The sequence below is a fragment of the Otolemur garnettii genome, unplaced genomic scaffold (assembly GCF_000181295.1).
Source record: "Otolemur garnettii isolate 467f Iridium unplaced genomic scaffold, OtoGar3 scaffold00053, whole genome shotgun sequence".
In the NCBI taxonomy this organism is placed as follows: Eukaryota; Metazoa; Chordata; class Mammalia; order Primates; family Galagidae; genus Otolemur; species Otolemur garnettii.
The window spans coordinates 9,317,135-9,341,519 of NW_003852448.1; the positions used below are offsets into that span (position 1 = coordinate 9,317,135).

The 24,385-nt window shown below is 44.4% G+C and overlaps 1 protein-coding gene across 1 annotated transcript in view; it reads right to left on the reverse strand.

Moving 5' to 3' along the window:
* The window catches only part of ZNF398 (zinc finger protein 398), a 45,830-nt gene extending 23,569 nt beyond the window's left edge, over positions 1-22,261 (reverse strand). The window contains exons 1-2 of the mRNA XM_012806493.2: positions 22,024-22,261; positions 16,961-17,356 (exon numbers count right to left, since the gene is read on the reverse strand). Of these exons, the coding sequence (XP_012661947.1) occupies positions 16,961-17,356; positions 22,024-22,047 (420 nt within the window). The 5' untranslated portion in view covers positions 22,048-22,261. The remainder of the gene's footprint in view (positions 1-16,960; positions 17,357-22,023) is intronic.
* Between the last annotated feature and the right edge of the window lie 2,124 nt (positions 22,262-24,385).

Below are 24,385 nucleotides of genomic sequence, written 5' to 3' on the forward strand. Positions count from 1 at the left end.
AAAAAAAAAAAAAAAAAAAGTTTTCCATAAGCACCAAGATTATTAAAATATGGTTTCTGAGGCAGTACCCGTAGCTTAGTGGGTAGGGCGCCAGCACATACATCAAGGCTGGCCAGGTTGAACCCGGCCTGAGGCAGCTAAAAAAATAATGGCAACTACAACCAAAAAATAGCAGGGCATTGTGGCAGGCACCTGTAGTCCCAGCTACTTGGGAAGCTGAGCCAAGAGAATGGCTTAAGCCCAGGACTTGGAGGTTGCTGTGAGCTATGATGCCATGGCACTCTACCCAGGGCAGCAGCTTGAGATTCTGTCTCAAAAAAAAAAAAAAAAAAAAAAAAAAAATATATATATATATATGTATGGTTTCTGCCCAAAGGGGCATATGACTATAAGCCATAGAAACAGAGCTGTAATGGGTCTAGGATGATTCCAGAAGAGATGGGGCTTCAGCTAGTCCAAAGAGAAAGAGACAAAACATACTAGCAAGGAAATCTGAAAAACTACATTAGGAGATATTTGTGTGTTCTGAGTAGTTAGGAGTCAAGGTTTCATGTACATTCTGTACATGGCCATATACGAAAAAGAATTGCCCCCACTTCTTAATATAGATTGGCCTAAAGCTATTGGAAAGTTTGTCTGTGACAAAATACAAGAAGTGTCTGGCAAATCAAACCACCCAGTATGAACACTACCACCTAACAAAAAGCTGTCCTCATTCTGGAGTTTAGTGACTAGTTTAGTGACATTATAATGGCTGACTCTTCTTCCTCCCACCTGGCAGCATTCCACAGTTTTCTTTTTAAACTTATAAAAATTTTTTGTAGATAAAAAAGAAGTATCAGGGTAGGAGCAAGATGGCAGCCAAGTAATATCTTCCTTGCAACTGGGCACAGTGAGTCTGGGGAGACAAGACTCCAGGCATCTCTGACTGGTGGGATCTGCCCAGAAACATCCCTTTTGGGACACAGGGAGTCAGCAAGAGACTTCTGAACCCCATGAGGAGGATAAAAGCAGTGGGGAACTCGCAAGTGCTTGTGTGTGTGTGTTCGGTCTAATCTCGCTGGCAGCTGTAAGTACAGCAACAGTGAGACTGCAAACTGGAAAGGCCTTACCTGTGAGCTGTTTTGGGTTTTTTGGACTTGGCACTCAGTTGAACTACCTTGGGAGAACTTGGGCGAAAGTGTGAAGGACTTTAAGCCTTGTCTAGGGCCCCAGACTGAGCTGCTGAGTCAGACAGAGCTAATAATGTTTGGCTGTGGGCTGCATGGAGCCATTGTGGGAGAACTGCCCTGGCAAGCTGTGCCCTCAGGGTCCCAGAGCAAGGACTGGGCGGAGCGAGTAATCTAGTGACTGAGCAGCCTAAAGGCAGGGACTGAGACGCCTTACAGACTTGACCCTCAGGGGCATAGAGTGAGATCGGTTTTGGCACACTGGGAATCATTGGAACCCTAGTCCAGAGACATGATAACTAAAAGAGTAAGAGGAAGTGAAAGAAAATTAGGGCAAGGAAACAGATAAAAGAAATCACTCATGAGAAAGAATCAGCAGAAAAATCCTGGCAACATGAAAAACCAGTCCAGAGCAACCCCCCTCCCAAGGGATTGTGAGGTAGCTACTGCAGAGGATTCCACCTATAAATAAGGTGACCGGATGTCCCACTTTTTGGCGGGACAGTTCCAATTTTTAACAATTTGTCCTGGATCCCCCGGCATTTTTAAAAAGTCCCAATTTTTGGAAAGAATGCACAACAATCTAGGGAAGGGTGGGACAACGAGGCGGCTGCTGAAAAGGTTAATGTAACTCCACTTGGGAATAAAGAGGTTAATGTAACTTCATTTGGAAATGAAAAGGCTAATGTAAACTCCCTACTCCCCGGCTGGGCAAGGTCGTTCAGGTGGACCAGTGCCCTATTCCTTTGAGCCACAGGTGCTGCCCTATACATAATTTTTTTTTAATGTATTATGTTTGTAAATTGTACATATATTGAACATTTTTTTTAAAATCACAATACTATTTTTACGGTCTATGAAAATTTTTGTTGCTCCATATAGACCAAATTTTTCAAATTTTTTTTATTTCTTATAGCATAACTATATTAATGCAATCATAGGGTGCAGTGTGCTGTTTTCATACATAGACCAAATTTTTAATCAAGAACACACCCCTCCTCCGCCCCACCCCACCCCACCCCCATCAATGGTGTCCCACTTTACCAATGTTAAAATCTGATCATCTTACCTATAAAGAAATGTTAGAAATGACAGTAAGGGAATTTAGAATACAGATGATGAAAACAATGAAGGAAATGATGGAAACAAGGAAGGAAACTGCTGATAAAATGGAAAATAACAAAAAGGAAATCCAAAAATAGAATCAAATAAGAGATGAATGATGTGAAGAATATAGAAAGGATATAGCAGAGCTGACGGAAGTGAAGCAGTCAATTAGGGAACTTAAAGATGCAATAGAAAGTATCAGCAACATTATCCATAAGACCATGGAGAAGAAAGAATCTCAGAGGTAGAGGACAAAGCTCTTGAGATAGCTCACATAGTTTAAGAGGCAGAAAAGAAGAGAGAAAGTAGAACGTTTGCTGACAGAATTATAGGACATTACAAAGCGTTCAAACATATGAGTTATAGGTATCCCAGAAGGGGAAGAAGAATGCCCCAGGGTAACAGAAGCCATACTAGAGAATATTATAAATGAAAATTTCCCAAATATCACCAAAGATTCTGACACACTCCTTTCAGAGGGATATCAGACCCCAGATCACCTCAACTCTAACAGAGCTTCTCCAAGACACATTGTGATGAACCTGTCCAAAGTCAAGACAAAAGAAAAGATTCTTCAGGCTGCCAGGAATAAGCGCCAGTTGACCTAAAGGGGCAAATCATCAGGGTGACTGCAGACTTCTCTAATGAAACTTTCCAGGCAAGAAGACAACGGTCATCTACCTTTATTCTACTTAAACAGAACAATTTCCAGCCCAGAATTCTATATCCTGTTATGCTAAGCTTTAAAATTGATGGAAAAATCAAATCATTTACTGATATACAAACACTGAGGAAATTCACCACAACAAGACCAGCTTTACAGGAAATACTTCAACCCATTCTACACACTGACCATCACAATGGATCAACAGCAAAATAAGAACTTAGAAACACAGGACAGAATCTAACTTCCATACTGATGCAAAAGATAAAACTAAGCAATGGATTCTCACAAAATAAGATGAATAGAACACTACCACACTTATCAATTATCTCAATAAATATTAATGACTTGAATCCCCCACTGAAGAGGCACAGATGGCTGACTGGATTAAAACACACAAGCCATCCATTTGCTGTCTGCAGGAAAACACATCTAGCTTGAAAAGACAAATTAAAATTCCAAGTTAAGACTTGGCACCTGTGACTCAAGCGGCTAAGGCAGCGCCAGCCATATACACCTGAGCTGGCAGGTTCAAATCTCGCCCTGGCCCATCAAACAACAATGATGGCTGTAACCAAAAAATAGCCGGGCACTGTGGCGGGCGCCTGTAGTCCCAGCTACTTGGGAGGCAAAGGCAGGAGAATCACTTGAGCCCAGGAGTTGGAGGTTGCTGTGAACTGTGATGCCACAGCTCTCTACCCAGGGTGACAGCTTGAAGCTCTCTCTCAAAAAATAAATAAACAAACAACTCCAAGTTAAGGGTTGGAAGACAATTTTTCAGACAAACAGAATTCAGAAGAAAAGAGGAATTGCAATCTTATTTTCAGATACATGTGGATTTAAAGCAACTAAAGTCAAAAGAGACAAAGATGGTCACTTTATATTGGTCAAGGGAAAAATACAACAAGAAGACATTTCAATTCTAAATATTTATGCACCCAATTTAAATGCTCCCAGATTCTTGAAACAGACTTTACTTAGTCTGAGCAATATGATTTCCTATATAACAACAGGGGACTTTAACACTCCTCTTACAGAGCTGGACAGATCCTCTAAACAGAAATTCAACAAAGATATAAGGGACTTAAATGAGATCCTAGAACAACTGTGCTTGATAGACGCATATAGAACACTCCATCGCAAAGATAAAGAATATACATTCTTCTCATTGACCCATGGAACATTCTCCAAAATTGATCATATCCTAGGACACAAAACAAACCTCAATGGAATCAAAAGAATTGAAATTTTACCTTGTATCTTCTCAGACCACAAGGCACTAAAGGTGGAACTCAACTCCAACAAAAAACGTTCAACCTCACACAAAGGCATGGAAATTAAATAACCTTTTGTTGAATGACAGTTAGTGCAGGAAGAAATAAAAGAGGAAATCATTAACATCCTTCAGCATAACAACAATGAAGACACAAGCCACCAAAACTTGTGGGATACTGAAATAGCAGTTTCTTTGTGTTTGTTTTTGGTTTTGGCCTGGGCTGGGTTTGAATCCACCACCTCCAGTATATGAGGCTGGCGCCCCACTCCTTTGAGCCACAGGCACAGCCCTGCAAAAGCAGTTTTGAGAGGAAAATTTATCGCTTTAGATACCTACATTTGAAAAACAGAGAGTGCATCAACAAACTCACAAGTCATCTAATGGAATTGGAAAAAGAAGAACAATCTAAGCCTAAACCCAGCAGAAGAAAAGAAATATCCAAAATTAAACTAGAGATCAATGAAATTGAAAACAAAAGAATCATTCAGAAAATTAATGAAACAAGGAGGTGGTTTTTTGAAAAAATAAATAAAATAGATAAACCTTTGGCCAGACTAACTAGAAATAGAAAAGTAAAATCTCTAGTAAACTCAATCAGAAATGATAAAGGAGAAATAATAACTGATGCCACAGAGATATAAGAGATCAGCTCTGAATACTACCAGAAACTCTATGCCCAGAAATTTAACAATGTGAAGGAAATGGATCAATATTTGGAATCAGACCCTCTCCCTTGACTTAGCCAGGAAGAAATAAAGCTCCTGAACAGACCAATTTCAAGCACTGAGATCAGAGAAACAATAAAAAATCTTCCAACAAAAAAATGCCCTGGTCCAGATGGCTTCACACCAGAATTCTATCAAACCTTCAAAGAAGAGCTTATTCCCATACTGCAGAAATTATTCCATAAAATTGAGGAGGAAGGAATCTTCCCCAATGCATTCTGGGAAGTAAACATCACCCTGATACCAAAATCAGGAAAATACCCAACTAAAGAGGAGAAATTCAGACCAATTTCATTAATGAATATAGATGCAAAAAATCCTCAACAAAATCCTAACCAATAGATTACAGCTTATCACCAAAAAAGTCATACATCATGATCAGGTAGGTTTTATCCCAGGGATATAAGGTTGGTTTAATATACGCAAGTCCATAAATGTTATTCACCGTATCAACAGAAGCAAAAACAAAGACCATATGATTCTCTCAATAGATGCAGAAAAAGAATTTGATAAAATCCAGCATCCTTTCCTAATTAGAACACTGAAGAGTATAGGCATAGGTGGCACATTTCTTAAACTGATTGCAGCTATTTATGACAAACACACAGCTAATATCTTACTGAATGGAGCTAAACTGAAAGCTTTTCCACTTAAATGTGGAAACAAACAAGGTTGTCCTCTGTCATCATTACTATTCAATATAGTGCTGGAAGTTCTAGCAGATACAATTAGGCAAGACAAGGAAATAAAGGGCATCCAAATGGGAGTAGGGGAGGTCAAACGCTCCCTCTTTGCTGATAATATGATCTTATACTTAAGAGAAGCCCAAAGACTCAACCACAAGACTCCTGGAAGTCATCAAAAAACACATTAATGTCTCAGGATATAAAATCAACGTTCACAAGTCAGTAGCCTTTGCATACACCAATAACAGCCAAGATGAGATGCTACTGTGTTTCCCTGATAACAAGACCTACCCAAAAAATAAGCCCTAGCAGGATTTTTATGCATCTGTTAAATATAAGCCCTATCCTGATAATAAGACCTAGTGATGGGTGTGGCTATGCATGTTGGCACAGAGTGGTAAGGAAGACTGGAATACCTTTTATCTGTCACAGCTCCTTTCTCTGAGCTGTTTGCACTTACATGGGTGTGCATGTGGTAACTGCGGTCACAGGCATCCTATTGCGCATATGCAACAGCTAGGAGAAAGGAGTTCACGCATCACTAGCACCAGCCCAACCAACAAGGTAAGCTTCCCCTGTCTGGTTCCAGAAGAACACGCCTTAATTGTATTTGAATAAATGTAGATTGTTGTATTATACTTAATAAAAATAAGACATCCCCTGAAAATAAGCCCTAGTGTGTCTTCTTGAGAAAAAATAAATATAAGACAGTGCCTTATTTTCTGTGGGGAAACACGGTAATTAAGGACACGACTCCCTTTACCATAGTTTCAAAGAAAATGAAATAGTTAGGAATATACCTAACAAAAGAGGTGAAAGAAATCTATAAAGAAAATTATGAAACCCGGAGAAAGGAAATAGCAGAGGACATTAACAAATGGAAGAACATACCACCCTCATGGCTGGGAAGAATCAACATTGCTAAAATGTTTATAATTCCGAAAGCAATCTTGTGATTAAACCACATACCTCTTAATGTACCAACATTGTACTTTCAAGGCTTGGAAAAAAGGATTCTGTGTTTTGTATGGAACCAGAAAAAAAAACGTATAGTTAAGGCAGTTCTTAGTAATAAAAATAAAGCCAGGGGCATCAGCATACCAGGTTTTAGGCGGTACTGTAAGCCTACAGTGGTCAAGACAGCATGGTACTAGCAAAAAAATAGAGACATAGACATTTGGAATGGAACAGAAACCCAGGAAATGAACCTAACAACTTACACTATCTAATCTTGGATAAACCAAACAAGAACATACACTGGGGGAAAGACTCCCTATTCAATAAATGGTGCCGGGAGAACTAGATATCCACATGCAAAAACCCGTACCTCTCTCTGCTCACAAAAATTGATTCAAGACAGATAAAGGACTTAAATTTAAGGCATGAAACGATAAATATCCTCAAATACAGCATAGGAAAAACACTGGAAGATATGGGCCTGGGGAAAGACTTTATGAAGAAGACTGCCATGGCAATTGCAATAACAACCAAATAAACAAATGGGACTTAATTAAACTAAAAAGCTTCTGTATAGCTAAGGAGACAACAACCAAAGCGGATAGACAACCTACACAATGGGAAAGGATATTTGCATATTTTGAATCAGACAAAAGCTTAATAACTAGGATGTATACAGAACTCAAATTAATATACATGAAAAAAGCCAACAATCCCATATGTCAATAGGCAAGAGACATGAATAGAACCTCTAAAGAAGACAGACAAATGGCTAACATATGAAAAAATGCTCATCATCCCTAATTATTAGAGAAATGCAAATCAAAACCACCCTGAGATACCATCTAACCCCAGCGAGAATGGCCCACATCACAAAATCTCAAAACTGCAGATGCTGGCATGGATGTGGAAAGAAGGGAACACTTTTACACTGCTGGTGGGACTGCAAACTAATACAACCGTTTTGGAAGGAAATATGGAGAACCTTCAAAAAACTCAAGCTAGACCTTCCATTTGATCCTGCAATCCCATTACTGGGCATCTACCCAGAAAGAAAAAAATCCTTTTATCATAAGGACACTTGCACTAGACTGTTTATTGCAGCTCCATTTACAATCGCCAAAATGTGGAAACAGCCTAAATGCCCAACAACCCAGGAATGGATTAACAAGCTGTGTTATATCTATACCATGGAATACTATTCAGCCATTAAAAAAATTGAAGACTTTACAGCCTTTGTATTAACATGGATGGAAGTGGAACACATTATTCTTAGTAAAGCATCACAAGAATGGAGAAGTATGAATCCTATGTACTCAATTTTGATATGAGGACAATTAATGACAGTTAATGACATGGTGGGCGTGGAGAAGGGGAGAGCAGAGAGAGAAAGGAGGGAAGGGTGGGGAAAGGAAGAGCAGATAGTGGGAAGGAGGGAGGGGTGTGGGGTCTTGTTGTGTGCCATACTTTTTAGGGGCAAGACATGTTTGTAAGAGGGACTTTACCTAATAAATGCGATCAGTGTAACCTGGTTTCTTGTACCCTCAATGAATCCCCAACAATAAAAAAAATTTTTTCTTTTTTTTTGTAGAGACAGGGCCTTGCTATATTGTCCATGCCTCAAACTCCTGGCCTCAAGCAATCCTCCCTCCTTGGCCTCCCAAAGTGCTGAGATAACAGTTTTATTCTTTTTTTTTTTTTTTTGAGAGACTCACTAGGTGGCCCTTGGTAGAGTGCCATGGTGTCACAGATCACAGCAACCTCAAACTCTCGAGCTAAAGTGATTCTCTTTGCCTCAGCCTCCTGAGTAGCTGGGACTACAGGCACTCACCACAACACCGGGCTATTTTTTTTTTCTTTTGGTTGAAGTTATCATTGTTATTTAGCACACCTGGGCCGGGCTCAAACCTGCCAGCCTCACTGTATGTGGCTGGCACCCTACTCACTGAGCTACGGTGCCAAGCCTATAGTTTTATGCTTAAATATAGACTGTTAATTATCCACCATTTAGAGACAGCCTGTGATATGAACATGAAAAACTAAAATAAAATGAGGGAAAAAAAACAATAAGAATTCCAGAAATAATTAAGGAACAGAATTTAAAAAGAAAAAATTTTTCTTTAATAAATATGAGTGCTTCTCACACGTTTATGGCTAATACAGCCATAAAATAAAAAAAGATGCCTTAGAAAAAGGACAATAGGAGATCAAGAGCCTCCTTGTAATTAATTTATAGCCATTTGTGGCATAATGATGTTTCAGTCGAGGACAGACTATATATACCACAGATAAATATTGACTACCTGAACTCTATGTAGGCCTCGGCTAATGTGTACATTTGTGTTTTACTGTTTAATAGTTTGTTTGTTTGTTTGTTTGTTTGAGACAGAGTCTTACTACATCATCCAGGCTGATCTCAAGGCCTAGCCTTAAGCAGTCCTCCCACCTCAAGCTAATGAGTATACTGAGATTACAGGTACAAGCCACCATGCTTGACTCATGGTAACTTTAAAAGTAACAAAACAAAAAAATCTAAAAATCCTACAAAACAAGAATATGAACAAAGAAAATATTTGTATAGCTGTATAATGTGTTTGTGTTGTAAGATATTAAAACTATAAGGTTGCTCAGGTCTGTAATCCTAGGACTCTTGGAGGCCAAGGTGGGTGGATTGCTTGAGCTTAGGAATTTGAGACCAGACTGAGAAAGAGCGAGACCCCCCCCCAACTCTACCAAAAATAGAATAACTAGCCAGGTATAGTGGCAGGCACCTGTAGTCCCAGCTACTCGGGAGGCTTGAGGCAGGAGGATCATTGGAGCCCAAGAGTGCAGGGTTGCAATGAGCTATGATGATGCCAGGGCGACAGAGTAAGACTGTCTCCCTCTCCCCCTCGCCAAAAAACTATAATGCAGCTGAAAAATTCCTACTACCTAGTGATGTCCTAGCATAACACATTACTCACACATTTGTGGTGATGCTGGTGTAAAATCTACAACACTGCCAGTTATATAAAACTACAGTACACACAATTGTGCATAGTATATATACTTGATAATGACTATGTTATTGGTTTATATGTTAACTGTAATTCTTATCATTAGAGTATATTCCTAATTATTAAAAAAAAAAGTTAACTCTAAAATAGCCTCAAGCAGGTCCTTCAAGAGATATCCAGAGGCATTGTTATCTGAGATGACAGTTCTGTGCCTGCTATTGCCTCTGATGTCCTTCCAGTGGGACAAGATATGGAGGTAAAAGACAGTGGTATTGATTATCTGGACCCCATGTAGGCCCAGGCTTAACATGTGCATGTTTCTATGAAGTTTCTTCTTGTTGTTGAGACATGGTCTCGCTATATCAAACTCTAGGCAAGTAATCTCCTATCTCAGCCTCCTGAATGGCTAGGATTACAGGTACAAGTCACCTGCCTGGCTCACAATGAAGTTTAAAAACTTTAAAAAAATGTAAAAAAAACAACAAAAAATAGGAAAAAGCTTGTAAAATAAGGATTTAAATAAATAAAATCCTTTTGTATAGCTGTACAGTGTATTTGTGGTTTTTTTCTTTTTTTTTTTTTGAGACAGAGTCTCACTATGTTACCCTCAGTAGAGTGCTGTGGCGTTACAGCTCACAGCAACCTCAAACTCTTGGGATTAAGTGGTTTTCTTGCTTCAGCCTCCTGAGTAACTGGGACTATAGGCGCATGCCACAACGCCCAGCTATTTTTTTTTTTTTTTGGTTACCGTTGTCATTGTTGTTTAGTAGGCCTGGGGTAGGCTCAAACTCACGAGCCTCCATGTATGTGGCTGGCACCCTACTCACCGAGCTATAGCACTGAGCCGTGTATTTGTTTTAATCTAAGTGTTGTTATAAAAAAGTCAAAAAGTGGCTTGGCATCTGTAGCTCAGTGGTTAGGGTGCCCGTCACATATATCAAACCCAGCCCGGGCCTGCCAAATAGCAATTACGACTACAACCAAAAAATAGCCAAGTGGGCAGCGCCTGTGGCTCAAAGGAGCAGGGCACTAGCCCCACATGCCAGAGGTGGGGGGTTCAAACCCAGCACTGGCCAAAAACCACAAAAACAACAACAACAACAACAACAACAAAACAGGCGTTGTGGAGGACGCTTGTAGTCCCAGGTACTTGAGAGGCTGAGGCAAGAGAATCGCTTAAGCCCAAGAGTTGGAGGCTGCTATGAGCTGTGACATCACCGTACCCTACCAAGGGTGATGTAGTAAGAACTCTGTCAAAAAAAAAAAAAAAAATGTCAAAAAGGTTTTAAAATATTTAAAGTTAGCTTGGCTCCCATAGCACAGTGGTTACGGTGCCAGCCACATACATCTAGGCTGGTAGGTTCGAACCCAGCCCTGGCCAACTAAACAACAAGGACAACTGCAACAAAAAATAGCCAGGTGTTGTGGTGGGTAGTCCCAGATACTTGGGAAGCTGAGGAAAGAGAATCACTTAAGCCCACGAGTTTGAGGTTGCTGTGAGCTATGATGCCACAGCACTCTACCAAGGGCAACAAAGTGAAACTCTGTCTCACAAAAAAAAAAAAAAAATTAAAGTTTATAAAGTAAGTTACAGTAAGTTAAGGTTTTGTTCTGGGGAAATAAAAATATTTTTTAATACATTTAGGGCCCTTAGCTCAGTGGGTAGGGCACTAGCCACTTTCACCAAGGCTGGCAAGTCTGAACCCGGCCCAGAACAGCTAAAATTAACAGTGACAATTGCAACAAAAAAAAAATAGCCATCCTCATTTGTATAGTGGTAAGTATTAAAACAAAAACAAAAACAAAAAAAATAGCAAGGCATTGTGGCAGGCGCCTATAGTCCCAACTAGTTGGGAGGCTGAGGCAAGAGAATCGGTTAGGCCTAAGAGTTGGAGGTTGCTGTGAGTTATGATACCACAGCACTCTACCGAAGGCAAACATAGTAAGACTCTGTCACACACACACCCAAAAAAAAAGACTTCAAAGAATAATTCATTTTATTAAAATTCTTTAGAAATGGATGTTTATTCTCCATCGATCTATTTTGATCTTGATTAAGTGCTTGTGGAGGAACAGCTGAAGACCACACAGTGGTTGATCCTGCTCATTCAGTGGCCTGAGCAAGGGGACCTGCAGACCAGTCTCCATGGCAGGCTGAGCACTCCCGTGTTTAGTGGGGACCTGCTGCGAAGGCACAGAGGGCACCTACAGCCTTCAGACCAGTCTGCAACCTCAGGCTGAGTAGCAGAGCACCCAGGAGCTAGAGCAGTCCGTTCACCCTCAACTTCCTCCTTGGTCACAGCTTTCTCAGTGTTAGCCTGCTGACAATCCTTTTCGATCTCTTCTAGATCTCTGTAGAAGAAGAGATCAGGCATGACCGACCTCCCATGAGTATTCATGGGAGATGGTACTGCACATGCAGAGGATTTCCTAGGCCAGCATCTATGTCAGCCTTCCTGAGTGAGCCCCCACGTTGCATGGGGTGGTGGTGTCCACGTACACAGAGGTACCTATGTCACACAGAGTAGTGGCAGGTAGGTTAACACAGAGACACCTCTGTCAGAGACTGGTGGTCAACCCTGGGATCAGTATCCACCAGAAGACGTGGCTCCCAGAACGCTGTCTAGATTTGGTCAGTGAAGGTTCCAGGAGTGACACTGCCAGGAATAGGAGTGGCTCCAGGGGCAGCAACAAATAGCTCGCTGGCAACATAGCTTACTGGCCAGTATTCCAGGATATGACACTGACATCAGCAGGGTTATCAATGGCATAGGCTGCCAACCGAAGCTTCTCCCAGATCCATTTCAGACTTACGATGTAGATGCCATTGTTGTTCCTTTTGTACATGTACTGGTCCATTTGGAAGTCAAGGCTAGTGCCACCTAAGTGGGTTCCTGGTACATGGAATCTGAGGACACCCTCCTCCTTCATTTGCAAGACATCAAAGGTTCTGGACATTATGACAGTTTCCCTTCAGTATACAACAGGAATCCAGAACAACGCCATATGCACCCCACGCTAAGTAGCACAGAAAGGCAGAGGACAATTATTTTATATATGGGACACCAGGGAAGCCTTTATGAGCAGTGACTTTGAACTGCCCTTTAAGGATGTTAAAGACATTCTAAATGGAGGTAGCATAGAGGACCAACATAGAGGACATATGGGGTATGTATAGACAAACAGCAATTTACCAAAAAAAAAATTTTTTTTTTGAGACAGAGTCTCACTGTGTCACCCTCGGTAGAGCACGTGATGTCACAGCTCACAGCAGCCTTACCGTCTGGGGCTTTTTTATTCTTTTTTTTTTTTTTTGAGATAGAGTCTAAAGCTGTCCCCCTGGTAGAATGCTATGGCATCACAGCTCACAGCAACCTCCAACTCCTGGGCTCAAGTGAGTCTCCTGCCTCCGCCTCCCAAGTAGCTGGGACCACAGGTGCCTGCCACAACGCCTGGCTATTTTTTGGTTGCAGCCGTCACTGTTGTTTGGCGGGCCCAGGCTGGATTCAAACCAGCCACCTTAGGTGTATATGGCTGGTGCCTTAGCCACTTGAGCCACAGGCGTCAAGCCGCACAGTCTCAGGCTTAAGCGATTCTCTTCCCTCAGCCTCCCAAGTAGCTGGGACTACAGGTGCCCTCCACAATGCCTAGCTATTTTTTTGTTGCAGTTGACAATGTTATTTAGCTGGCCTGGGCTGGGCTCAAACCCACCACTCTCAGTGTATGTGGCTAGCACTATGGGCGCCAAACCATAACTGGTTTTCTTAAAACCATAAACAATGAGTTTATATCAAACAAAAGCTTAAACATGAATACACCTCAAACAGGGAGCTTGAGACTCAACATTTTAACTCTGTAGTGGTAGTTAAAAAATTTGAGCTCTAAATTTTTCTTGATATAATTTTCCCTTTAGTGAAAACTGTGTGTGCACAAAAAATTGGCCATTCTAGAAAACCTAGCATGTCATTGATTTAATACTTACAAGTAGAGACACCACCATAGACCAGGAGGGGATCATTCTCCTTGTTTTCCTTCATTTTCAAAGGATTTCTTTCCCATTTTAAAGTATTTATTTCCCAGTGAAAGCTCATTTATCTCTCAGAATAAACCAAAGACCATCAACCACCACTTTTCCTCACACTCCACACCAGTGGTACCAACCACCACCATTTTCCCTCACAAGTAGTATCACAATACAAAAACTTACTAGGTAAGTGGTACAAAAATTCACAAACACAAACAATATAGAGAATGCTCAATACGAATAATCTAAAATGCCACAGCCTTTTGATCAAAAGGGAACTTTCATATAACAGAATATCATTCTCCTTCCAAAATTTTTTCCAAGAAACTTTGAAATGGATCTTCCTTATGTTGCAAGGAAACTCACAAATAACAGACAACACAGAGGACCCTTAACACAATAATGGCCTATCAAACAAATGGGGATCCAAAGAGCACAAAGGCCACCCCAAATGCCTCCTCAGGCAGTGATTCAAATGCCCTACCACAAGGCTGGAAGGTTTACAAATGGGAAACCAAAATGGGTAAATGCCACCCCAAATAGCTGGAAGGTTCTGAGGCAAGAAAGTAAAAGCAGAACTAAAAGAATCTATCTATCCTAGCCGCTCGGTGTAGGCCTCAGCCAAGCCGCAGGCGTTTCTGCTGTCTGCGTGTTTCTCCCCTGACCTACGTGGGGCCTAGATTGTAACCTAGTAACTTCCTTGGGTTTCTATTGCCTTTGGGGCAGGTGGTCCAACCGGTCTCAAGGACGCAGGCGAATCTGACCTTCCTCCTTGAGCCCAGGACCTTGAAGATGATGTCATGTCTCTCTGTCTTATGACCCTCACGTGCACTCCCACCCTGAAAAGTGGATAAAAGAGAGGCAAGAGATTGAGTCGGGGGGCTCAGTTTTGGGAAACACGCTGGTGTTCTGAGTACCCCCAGCCGAATAAACCCGCTTCCTCTAATCAACTGGGGCCTGGAGTCTTCTGTCTGCGTCAGTTTCCCGCTACAGTTCAAAACCCTCCCTAAATGGGTGGCCTAATTCTCATCTTATGGGCCCCAAATGGACAGCCTGCAACTATAATGCCCATGAAAATTTTCCTTTTATTTATTTTATTGTATCGTTTTTTTTTTTTTTTTGAGAGTGTCTCACTTTATTGCCCCTGATAGAGTGCTGTAGTGTCAGAGCACATAGCAACCTCAAACTCTTGGGCTTAAGCGAGTCTCTTGCTTTAGCCTCCCAAGTATGTTGGGACTACAGATGCCTGCCACAATACCTGGCTATTTTTAGACATGAAGTCTCGTTCTGGCTTAAGCTCGTCTGGAACTCATGAGCTCATGCAATCCATCCACCCTGGCCTCCCACAGTGCTAGGATTACAGGTGAGAGCCACCGTGCCCAGCCTTCCCACGAAAAAGCACCTGGTAGACATTTAAAATTTTCAGGTATAGACAGGGATGAAAAACACTGACCTCAAGGATCTAACCCTCTACTATTGCTCCAGTCATGCTCCTATTCACTCACACATACCAACTAACTGGCCTTTTTCCTTTTCTTCAGTGGTCCAAATCTTTTTATGCCTTAGGGACTTTGCACTAGCCACTCTAGGGGTGTCCAACATTTTCTTTTCTGCTGCAAATTGGAAGATTAAGAGTTATCTTTGGGCTCGGCGCCTATAGCTCAACTGGCTAAGGCGCCAGCCACGTACACCTAAGGTGGTGGGTTCGAATCCCCAGCCCGGACCCGCCAAACAACAATGACGGCTGCCACCAAAAAATAGCCAGGTGTTGTGGCAGGTGCATGTGGTCCCAGCTACTTGGGAGGCGGAGGCAAGAGACTCGCTTGAGCCCAGGAGTTGGAGGTTGCTGTGAGCTGTAATGCCATGGCACTCTACCCAGGGGCACAGCTTGAGGCTCTGACTCAAAAAAAAAAAAAAAAAAAAAAGAGTTGCCTTTGGACACACAGTAAATACACAAACACTAATGAAAGCTGATTAGCAAAAAAAGATCTGTGCATACTTTTTGTGATATCTGACACCACAGATAAGCAAAAAAATTCCTCACAAAAATTGGCATGTGGCCTGAAGGCAGATTAAAAACCCTAAATTCTTTCTACTTGGAAAGCTCTTTCTCAGATCTTATCACAGTGGGGTCCTCTACCACCTTTCAGTCTCAACTTAAGTATTAGCTCCTTTACCAGATCTTCTCTGACATCCAAATGAAAATAGATCAGATGACACTTTGTTTTATTTTTATCAAAGCATTTATATGTATTTTTGTATGTTTATATTGTCTTTCTTTCCCCACAAAAATTTAAACTCCAGAGTTTAGGTATTCACTGCTATGCCCTCAGGGTATAGAGTAAGTATTCAAGAAACAATTGCTGAATGGAAATAAATTGGCATTCTTGGAACCCAGGCAAATAGGCAGGCCTCAGGGCTGTCTTCCAAGGTTTTAGAACAATGTATATTTCCTTTTGATTTATGGATATTTCCTTCATCCTAGCATACTTCTGTAACCGATGTTATAGAACAGGTTTATTTTATTTTTTGAGACAGAGTCTCACTTTGTCATCATCCTCGGCAAAGCGCTCTGGCATCATAGCTCACAGCAACCTCAAACTCTTAGGTGCAAGTGATTCTCTGGCCTCAGCCTTCTGAGTAGCTGGGATTACAAGCACCTGCCATAGGTGCCCCGCTATTAGTATTTATTTTTTTGGCTGGGGCTGGGTTTGAATCCGCCACCTCCGGCTTATGGGGCAGGCACCATACCCTTTGGAGGCGAAGGCACTGCCCCATGGCGCCTCACTATTTTTAGGGACAAGGTCTTGCTAGTCAAGCTGGTCAAGCTGGTCTCCAACCTATGAGCCCAGACAATCCATCCGCCTTGGCCCAGAGTGCTAGGATTACAGGTGTAAGCCACCACATCCAGTCCCGGAACAGGATATATAATAACCCTATTAACTATTTATATATCCCTTACCTCATCCTCCCTCTAACTTTTTCACTAGAATTGCCAACAAAGTCAAATTGACTTATTTAAAAGATATTTGACTTAGTTTTCTCGCTAAGATTCTGACAGATTGGTTAACAAAGAAGGGCCTCAGGGGCAATGGTTAGAAGAAACCAAAAAGAAAAAAAATCCATCTACCAGATGGACAACTTTAATTTGGAAAGAATTTTCCAATGTGAAGCTTGACACTCTAAATGGGCATTAAGTTGAACACAAAATGCTTCCCAAATAAACATAAAACACTTTCATGGTTCCTTCAACCTAAGACTTCAAGAAATTTTATAAAGAAATAAAAACATCTAAGTAACTGACCCAGGCTATCCCTCACCACTAGCAATTTTACAACTAGAAGTGAAGGTATTACCTTTGGGATATCTCCCTTAATACCTGGAGGCAGCCGCAGAATCCAGAAATTCCTGTTGCGCAGCAGGTTCTCCAAGTTCTCCAGCCGCCTCTGCAGCAGCCCGTACTCCTGCAGCAGGGTCCCCAGCACGGCCCACTTGCCCTCCAGCTGGTTGCCAAGCTCCATCACTGTCTTTTCACAGCTGGCTAATTTCTTCTCTGCTGTCCCTGTTCGGCCTTCTAGGTGTAGGAGTCGCCGGCTGTGGACCTCCACCTTCCTCTCGATAGCCTGCACGGCAGCCACCACTGTCCACAAAGAGATGGCTGCTGTCTGCAGGTGTGCCTCATTTGCTGCTGGGGCCGTGGGAAGAGGAAGTGGCTGCAGGGATGTAAGGCACTCGGAGTCCCATTCAGAAGTCTGTGTGCAGTGGAGAGATTGCACAAGACATTAAGCATTAGAAGGAACCCTAATTCCAAATTATTACTTAATTGAACTGCTTAACTATCTGGCTAAGATTTACATGAATATAATTTTACTACTGCCTATATATGCCTCATCTTTCTGGAGCTCACTGGCATCAACAGCCAAGAGAACTGCTTTGGTATTTCACAGATGATTTGGTAAGACAATGAATGAGTGAAATTGGCTTTTTAAGAACCAGTCTGGATGGCGCCCCATAGCTTAGTGGGTAGGGCTCTACCACATACAGGGAGGCTGGCAGGTTCCAACCTGGCCCAGGCCAGATTAAACAACAATGACAACTGCAACAACAACAAAAACAACAACAACAACAAAAAAAACCCAGCTGGGTGTTGTGGCCAGCACCTGTAGTCCCAGCTACTTGGGAGGCTAAGGCAAGAGAATCACTTAAGCCCAAGGTTAGAGGTTGCTGTGAGCTGTGATGCCACAGCACTCTACCAAGGGCAACATACTGAGACTCTGTCTCAAAAAAAAAAGCAAAAAGAACCAGTCTGGTAAATGTCCTCTGACATAAGGCCAAGGGACTCCGGTTGCTGCTGCATCTTCTATCTTTGGAAAAGGCAAATGTACACAAAGATCCTTTCCAGTTTCACTTAAGTTAATTCCCTCTAATAAATCCCTTATAGACATGCTCTGGCTCTGCCCATACCCTGTTCACAAACCATAACTACACCACTTGGTAACAGTTGAATAAGCTGTGAATCTTGAATGTGGAGAAATAATGACAATTGTTTTCAAATATTTGAGGGCTACAAAACAGAAGGCAGCTTATTCAAACCACGCTTTCTTCTTTCCTTCCCTAGGGAAAAAATGTCATCCTACTTAAAGCTAATCCCTCCACTTACGCTCTGAATGCCAATTCTCTTCACCTTTTGGGTAAATTTTTTTTTTTGAGACAGAGTCTCACTTTGTCGCCCTTGGTAGAGTGCCATGGTGTCATAGCTCACAGCAACCTCAAATGCTTGGGCTCAAGTGATTCTCTTGCCTCAGCCTCACAAGTAGCTGGGACTACAGGGGCCCACCACAGCGCTCGGCTATTTTTTTTTTTTTTTGAGACAGAGCCTCAAGCTGTCCCCTTGGGTAGAGTGTTGTGGTATCACAGCTCACAGCAACCTCCAACTCCTGGGCTCAAGCGAGTCTCCTGCCTCAGCCTCCCAAGTAGCTGGACCACAGGCACCCGCCATAACACCTGGCTAATTTTTTGGTAGCAGCCGTCATTGTTGTTTGGCAGGCCTGGGCTGGATTCAAACCCGCCACCTTAGGTGTATGTGGCCGGTGCCTTAGCCACTTGAGCCACAGGCGCCGAGCCACTGGCTATTTTTTGTTGCAATTCTCATTGCTGTTTTAGCTAGCCCAGGCTGGGTTCGAACCCACCACCCCTGGTATATGGGGCTGGCGCCCTACACACTGAGCCAAAGGTGCCACCCTTTTTGTTTGTTTGTTTTGAGACACAGTCTCACTTTGTTTCCCTTGGTACTGCCCAGCTATTTTTAGAGATGAGGTCTTGCTTTGGCTCAGGTTGGTCTCAAACTACTGAGTTCAGGCGATCCACCTGCCTCAGTCTCACAGAGTGCTAGGATTACAAGCATGAGCCACCCTGCCAGCCCTCCTTTTTTTTTTTAAATGAGACAGAGTCTCACTATCGCCTTTGGTAGAGTACCGTGGAGTCACAGCTCATAGCAACCTCAAACCCTTGGACTTAAGCCCACCACGACGCACCCCCCCCCCCCAAGATATTTTGTTGGTGCAGTTTTTAACTGGTCCAGGACAGGTTCAAACTGCCATCCTTGGTGTATGTGGCTGGCGCCATAACCACTGTGCTATTGACCCTGGGCTCCCTTTTTATTTTTTATTTTTTGAGACAGTCTCACTTTGTCACCCTTGGGCTGAAGGGATTATTTTGCCTGAGCCTCCCAAGTAGCTAGTACTACAGGTACCTGCCACAACACCTGGCTATTTTTTTGTAGTTGTCATTGTTGTTTGGCAGGCCCGGGCTGGTTTCAAACTGTCAGCTCTGGTGTATGTGGCTGGCACCTTAGCCGCTTGAGCTACAGGCACTGAGCTATGATTCTTCTTTATAAGACTGACTTGCACTGTTCAATACAGTGGCCATGGAGCATCTAACATAGGGTGACCAGATTTTAACATTTGTAAAGGGGGACAACATGGGGGGGGCGACAGGGCGGGGCAGGGCCTAACAACAATACAAACTTTGATAAGCAGTTCTCAATAATCACTTCTCAACAATTATTTGTTATTATTACAGTTTAACATTATAAAATTAACAAAAATAATATAAAACTCATATTCTGGCGAAATAGCCACATGGCAGCCGAAAACCGTATATTCCCTTCCAGTTCTCCCACCCTTTCCTGCATTGTTTCCAAAAATTGGGACTTTTTTAAAATGCCGCGGGACACGGGACAAATTGTTCAAAAGTGGGACTGTCCCGCCAAAAGCAGGACGTCTGGTCACCCTAATCTAACAGGTTGTTATATCTATTAAGATGTGCTGGCTTGGCGCCTGTGGCTCAAGCGGCTAAGGCGCCAGCCACATATACCTAAGGTGGTGGGTTTGAATCCCCAGCCCGCCTGCCAAACAACAATGATGGCTGCAACCAAAAAAATGGCCAGGCGTTGTGGCGGGCACCTGTAGTCCCAGCTACTTGGGAGGCTGAGGCAGGAGACTCACTTGAGCCCAGGAGTTGGAGGTTGCTGTGAGCTGTGATGCCATGGCACTTTACCCAGAGGGATAGCTTGAGGCTCTGTCTCAAAAAAAAAAAAAAATGTGCTATGGCTCAGTGCCCCTAGCTCAGTGAGTAGGGGGCCAGCCACATACACTGAGGCTAGCAGGTTCAAACCCAGTCTGGGCCTGCTAAACAACAATGACAACTGCAACAACAACAACAAAAATAGCACTGTGGCAGTCGCCTGTAGTCCCAGCTACTTGGCAGGCTGAGGCAAGAGAATCGAGTAAGCCCAAGAGTTTGAGCTTGCTTTGAGCTGTGATGTCACAACACTCTACCGAGGGTGACATGAAACACTGTCTCTAAAAACAAAACAAAATATTAATTTCTTCTATTTCTTTTTACAATTTAACTTTTATTTAAGAAATAGAGTCTGGGCCAGCCGGGTGGCTCACACCCCTAATCCTAGCATTCTGAGAGGCAGAGGAGGGTGGAGCTTAGAAGTTGGAGACCACCCGGAGCAAGAATGAGACCCACCTCCGCTAAAAATAGAAAAATTAGCCAGGTGAGGTGGCGGAAGCCTGTAGTCCTAGCTACTCAGGAGGCCAACGCAAGAGGATGGCTCCAACCCAGCAGTTAAAGGTTGCTGTGAGCTACAAGGCCACAGCAATCTAGACTGGGGCAAGAGTGAGACTCTGGCTCAGAAAAAAAGGAAAAAGAAAAGATACAGGGTCTGGCTATGTTATGCAGGCTGGGCTGACCTCCCCTGCTGAAGCAATTCTCCTGCCTCCCCAGTAGCTAGAACTACAGGAGCTCGCCCCTACACCTGGCTTCCCTTTATACTTTTTACAACACTGCTACTAGAGAATGTTAAGTTATGTATGTGCCTTCCATTATATTTCTATTGGACAAGGCTGGCACAAACACACGATCATCTCTACCACATTACCAAAAAAAGGGGGGGTTGGTTCAAGAGTAAAGATGACACCACCACCCCCCTACCCCGCCATCCCCTCTGCTCTTTTCCCGCCTCTCCCCTCTCATACTTTCCAATCACTCTTGAGCGGACTGGTCTGGCTCCTGACCCACCAAAACGGCTCTCCTTGAGTTGACCAAAGGCTTCTCGGGTAGCAAATCCAAGAAATGCCCTTTACTCTGTTGCCTGACGCTTTCTCCCCGCGTTCTAAACGGCCGAGTTCGGGGACGTCTCGGTAGCCCCGGCCAACTAGCCGCTACTGGGCCCCCGGCGCGCCTTCGGTAAACACTCTCGGAAAGGATGAGCCCACAGGGTTGATCCCACCCTGGGAGCCCGCACCAGTCATTCATTCGGCACACATCTGTGGAGGGCTTCCCGCGTGTGCTTGTCGTGCGCTCCAGATACTCGGTGCTGGGGATCCAGCCGCCACGCAGTCCGGCGGAAGGACGCCAGAATACACCTAAATTCCACCCCCGCCAGCGCCCGGGTCGCTGCACTGAGGATTTGGTGACGACAGCTCCTATAGCTGAGGGAATGGCTGACGGATTACAAAACCAAACCAACCCCATTCCCCGGCTTCTGGCAGGCCGTCGTGGGCTACCACGGAGGGGGACCTCTCCTTTCGGCTAAAACACTCCCTGTGCGGGAAGGAGGGGTCCCTGGGCCTCACCCCAGCGGGAGCAGGTGGTGAGCGAGTCCTCTCAGACCTGCGCTCTACCCTCGTTTCCCCAGTGGGCGGTTTCAAACCCACCCACTAGGTTCCCTCCCGGCAGCCTGCAGTTGCAAAGCACGGGACCACAGGCGACGTGGCCGGCGGGTCCCCGGAGGAAGACGACCGTATCGGCCGCTCCCGGAACGCCTGCCCGCCCTGTTTCCTCTCCCGGGGTCTGGGTCGCAGAGACCCTCCCGGGCTGACAGCCCTCGCGCACTGGCTGCCCTTACCGGAGCCGGGGTCGCCTCGGCCATGGCCCTGCGCTGTCCGGCCCACGGGGAGTCGCCGCCGCTGCGCGCAGTCCCACGCAGCCCCGGCCGCCCAGTCCTCTTGACAAGAGGCAACGGCCCGGCCCTGCCTTCAAGCACGGATAGGCTCTCGCGGATGTCGGGCTTCCGGACGTGGCAGAGGCGCGGGACGGACGGACAGGCAGACTGCTGGCGGGATGGAGGTGAGGTGGCGAGGCAGGTTCCGCCGCGCTCTGCCTGCAGCGACTCCTCCGGTGGCGCTTGGTGAGCAGCGAGTGCACCGGGCCGGCCTAGACCCGCCGCAGGCTCGCGCCGCCCGAACGCCCCGGCCAGCACGCCCCCTGCCGGCCCCTGCGGCCAACGCCGCCCGCGGTCCCTCCGCCCCCGCGGGAGGTCGGCTGCTGCGCGCTGAGCTGGGCGCACTGAGCCCGCGCATGTCCGGCTTTCTCACATACCCCGAGAACCCTCCTCGGATGGTAGTTTAGAAAAGGAAACCTGCGTTCGTGCTGGGGAGGGATTTTCTAATTGGAAGCCCAATGAGTAGGCCCCACCCGAAGGGAAACGCTGAGGCAGAATGGGCTGAGTGGGAGGGTGTGAGACCCGACCCCAGCGAGCTTGGAAATTAGAAAGCGTAACCAAGAGGCACGAATATGTGATGAAGGAGATGTGTATCATTTGTAGAAATTACAGACTTGGCTCGGCGCCTGTGGCTCAAGTGGCTAAGGCGCCAGCCACATACACCTAAGGTGGTGGGTTCGAATCCAGCCCGGACCCGCCAAACAACGATGCTGCAACCAAAAAATAGCCGGGCGTTGTGGCGGGCACCTGTGGTCCCAGCTACTTGGGAGGCTGAGGCAGGAGACTCGCTTGAGCCCAGGAGTTGGAGGTTGCTGTGAGCTGTAATGCCTCGGCACTCTACCCAGGGGTACAGCTTGAGGCTCTGTCTCAAAAAAAAAAAAAAAGAAATTACAGACTCCAAGTTGAAGCGGTTCCCATCTCACGTGATCCGTGTTGGGACCAAATAACCTACGGTCTCGCTCGCATCTCGGATTATTGCCTCTCTGCGTCCTGGACATGGCAGAACAAACGCTTAACGTTCGCGTTAGCTCGGTTTGGGCCAATGTGAGGGGAGAAACAAGTGTCACCTGTGACCTGAGCGTTTTAGATCAACAGAGTGTTACCCTAAGATAAACCGCGCAATCCTAGTTTTCCAGCACAGTCTACACTTCAAACATGCATGACTCAGGCCCTCCCAAACCTGTATTTCAACAGAGGAATCAAGTCAGTGCCCAGTAAAAGTATCTGTAAATCACAGAAATATGAGAATCAGCCTGTTAGGACAACTGCTCTTGAGAGCTATTTTAGCCTGTAGCTACATGTACAGTACGTAATTTAAGGTCTACCTGAATACACATATTGGTCAAATGGTGAATGTTGGATAGTTAAAATTGGCATTCTCAAAGTCAGAACATGACCAGCTACAAGAAAAAAAAAATCCTGAATTTCCTTGGAAAGAAAATTCCATTCTAAAATTGTATTTTTAAAATTTCGTAGTTGGTGGCTCAGTGCCTGTGGCTCAAGTAGCTAAGGCTTAAGTCACACACACCTGAGCTGGCGGTTTGGAATTCAGCCCAGACCTGCCAAACAGCAATGAAAGGCTGCAACCAAAAAATAGCCAGGCATTGTGGCCAGTGCCTGTAGTCCCAGCTACTTAGGAGGCGGAGGCAAGAGTTGGAGGTTGCTGTAAGCTATGATGCCAGGGCACTCTACCCCAGGGCAACAGCTTGAGGCTCTGTCTGAAAAAAAAAAATGTACTTGGGCAGGCCTGTGATTCAAAGGAATAGGGAGCCAGCCCCATATACTGGAGGTGGCGGGTTCAAACCTGGACCGGCCCCGGCCAAAGAAACTGCAAATAATAATAATAAATAAAATAAAATTTTGTAGTTAACATTTTAAAGTTTAACCTTACTAGGCAAACTTAAGTTTTTTTTGAGACAGAGCCTCAAGCTGTCCCCCTGGGTAGAGTGTTGTGGCATCACACCTCATAGCAACCTCCAACTCCTGGGCTCAAGCAAGTCTCTTGCCTCAGCCTCCCAAGTAGCTGGGACCATAGACCCCCGCCACAATGTCTGGCTATTTTTTGGTTGCAGCCATCATTGTTGTTTGGCGGCCAGGGCTGTATTCGAACCTGCCACCTTAGGTGTATTGTGGCTGGTGCCTTAGTCACTTGAGCTACAGGTGCCGAGCCACAAACTTAAAATTTAACAGGGACATTTTCATTACTAAATAAGACACTTTCAGCTGAGCTCCAAGGATTGGCCATACTAGCATTGTATAATATACC